Genomic DNA, 2,854 nt, shown 5'->3' with positions numbered 1-2,854 from the left:
CACGTTCATTATGAGCAGCATGCAACAAAACGGTGAAAGAAGTTCCAAGGAGCGCTGTGTGATGCTCTTAGAGGACTTGAAAGTAAATTCGTTGATATTAAACAACAGATGCAACAAGTTTAACCCCGCTTCTACGTCAATAATTTCAGTTTATGGATAGAGTACATGAAATTTGATTTATTGCTAAAATTGCAGAGGGACAAAGTGAGTCGTGAGTCTACCGGATGATGCAATGGAGGAATTGTTAAATCAATTGATAGAGGGACCTCCTCAGCTTTCTGTGGTTGCAGTTATTGACAGCTACGGGTTCGACAAGGCTGTTTTTGCTGCAGAGGCTTACAACAGCGATTATGTGAAAAGTTATTTTCATTGTCATGCTTGGGTGTCCGCAAACTTGGATCCCTACGTAATTTTGGATAACATATTGAAGATTATGATGCCTCAATCTGCATTAAGGGAAATTATGGGTAAAGGTTTTCGACAAAGGAAAACTGCACTTCATGATTACCTCAAAAACAAGAGGTACTTGATTGTGCTTGAAGATGTACTTACAAATGAAGTGCGGAAGTATCTTGGAGAAGCACTTCCAGATCGTCATAATGGAAGTAGGGTATTGGCAATGCTCACTTCTAATGAAATCTTCAGGTTTTGTAGATTGGATAACGATCTAATGTTCACTTTAATATTATTCCAAAAATAATATTAAACTGACATTTTAATGCTCTTGAAACTAAAACATTAAAATCGATGGAAATATCCCCTTCCAGATGATGTAATGCAGCTTCAGAAAGCAAGTACATAATTTCTTACTAAAATCGAGTCTTAAGAGTAAATTAGGGGTGTTCGTAGATTGAATTTTGTGGATTATAAATTTTTAATCCAATCCAATCCACGGAATGGTAAAATTCAATCTATACGTCTGCGGATTAGATGCAAATTTGATCCAATTCATATCTAATTCACCATTTTGTGGATTGGTTTGTGAGCTAAGAATTTTTAATAATTTCCTATCCATGAACTAATTAAATATAAAAATTAATATAAAAATAATTTTATTATCTATCAAATTCAAAATTAGTTGCAGCCAATAGGTTAAAATTAGTTACAGCCACCAACCATCCAATGCATTACCTTGGATATTGGAACCGCAGCGGCGAAAAAGAAAAGACGGAGAGAGAGAATGAGTTTTGAACAAAACAATTCTTGAAAACAAAAAAGAGAAACGAATCAGTGATGCAAAAGGTATAACAACATGTGATAAAATAGGAAATTGAAAGCTTGAAATAATTCCGATCCTGAAATATTTCATGTGAAAATTTGAATGATTTATGGAGGCGGAAGAGGAAAATAAAAATTTTAATTGGATATAATTTTGAATTAGAATTCTAAAGCAGATTTTAGAGTTTAGGTATTTTCACTAATAAGGTTCCATATGTCAACTTGTCAATGGGTGGGGAGTACCATATGCCAAGTGGGTTCCAATGTGTGACTTTTAAGTGAGACCCTCTACTAGGGCCAACTAAAATTCGATATTAAAAAATTATGAACATAGGAAACGTACTACAATACCAAATAATAAAGTATGAGTATGATAGTATGATATGTTCTGTATTGACTCATAGATAATGAAATGAACCAAACAGCCTTTCAGAAAGTAGGGTCTAAAAGTCATTACATGTCATTTTCGCGGCTTTAAAGAAATTGAGAGGCATCTAAAAATCAACAAAGATCTATAATTTTTGTGGCTTGAACTCACGGTGATGTTTTGTGGCTTGAACTCACGGTGATGTTTTGTGGCTTGAACTCAAGAACATCACGTGAGCAGACTTGCTTGACAAGTCTTTTTCCGTCAAGGTATCATATTGACATCATGTGTACTGGTTGGGAAATACAGAGGAAATGAACCAATTTACTTGAAAAAGATTGGGTGGCTCTGTTTGCCCTACCCATACAGTGATTTGGTAGCAATTTCTGCAATTATGGGACCATACATTGATCACAAAGATGAAAATTTACAAGATGAACTCATATCTTCCTGCACGGTTTCATTTCTCGTTTACAAACTTAAATGACAAGTGGCCCAAAGAAAATAATAATAATTTTGATCTCAGACGGCAACTGGTGTAGCTTCATCAAAAGCTACGACAACTGGAAGCTCTTTGCCTTCCGGCAACTCCAAACCGGCACCACCACCAGCACCGCTAGTTGATATGTGGTTCATGACACTGGCAACTCCAACATTTTCAACGTGGCAACAGAGTCTCCACCTCCAATGATTGTTGTTACGCCCTTGCCACTGAGGTCTGCTAGCTTCTTTGCGATTGCCTGCAAGCAGAATCACTATTTCAGTTGGCTATCTATCTGTTCAAAAAGAGACGGACAGGTACTCCAAATCAGATGTGGTGGTACCAGTCCGTCCAAATCCATTTATGTTTTTCTGTTTCATTTGCATCATACTTGTTTATTATAGGCCCAATATGTTTCTGATCTTTCATTTAAAATTTCACCAAATTGGAGTTATGGTGGTGGCCCGTTTGAGACCACATATATGGCTATGGAATGACGAATGTGGATAAAATTTCAATTTAATCTTGTAGATGGCCCCACCCACTCTCGAGAGAAATTTTAGAATAAATTAAAAGTATTATAATTAATTAATAGACATATATGACATGAAAATTGGTAAGTTAAAAAAAAGTTTTTTGACAAATTGGCCAAATGTTGGCCAATTTTTTTAAAAATGTGGACACGAAGATCTTGATAAGAAAATATCAACAACGGGCTATGTATTTACTTTGGGTGGAGGTTCGATTAGTTGGAGGTCGATTCTACAATCGACAATTGCTCTCTCCAC

General features: G+C 35.9%; 1 protein-coding gene across 1 annotated transcript; it reads left to right on the top strand.

Moving 5' to 3' along the window:
* Window positions 1–232: 232 nt before the first annotated feature.
* On the top strand, window positions 233–2,072 carry LOC107176525 (disease resistance protein RPM1-like). The gene is made up of 2 exons (XM_015529231.1): window positions 233–645; window positions 1,895–2,072. The coding sequence occupies exons 1-2, from the start codon at window positions 233–235 to the stop codon at window positions 2,070–2,072; spliced, it is 591 nt and encodes a 196-aa protein (XP_015384717.1).
* Window positions 2,073–2,854: the final 782 nt, after the last annotated feature.

Source organism: Citrus sinensis, chromosome 7 (genome assembly GCF_022201045.2).
Source record: "Citrus sinensis cultivar Valencia sweet orange chromosome 7, DVS_A1.0, whole genome shotgun sequence".
Taxonomy (NCBI): Eukaryota; Viridiplantae; Streptophyta; class Magnoliopsida; order Sapindales; family Rutaceae; genus Citrus; species Citrus sinensis.
This window is presented reverse-complemented; position numbering and strand designations above follow the sequence as displayed.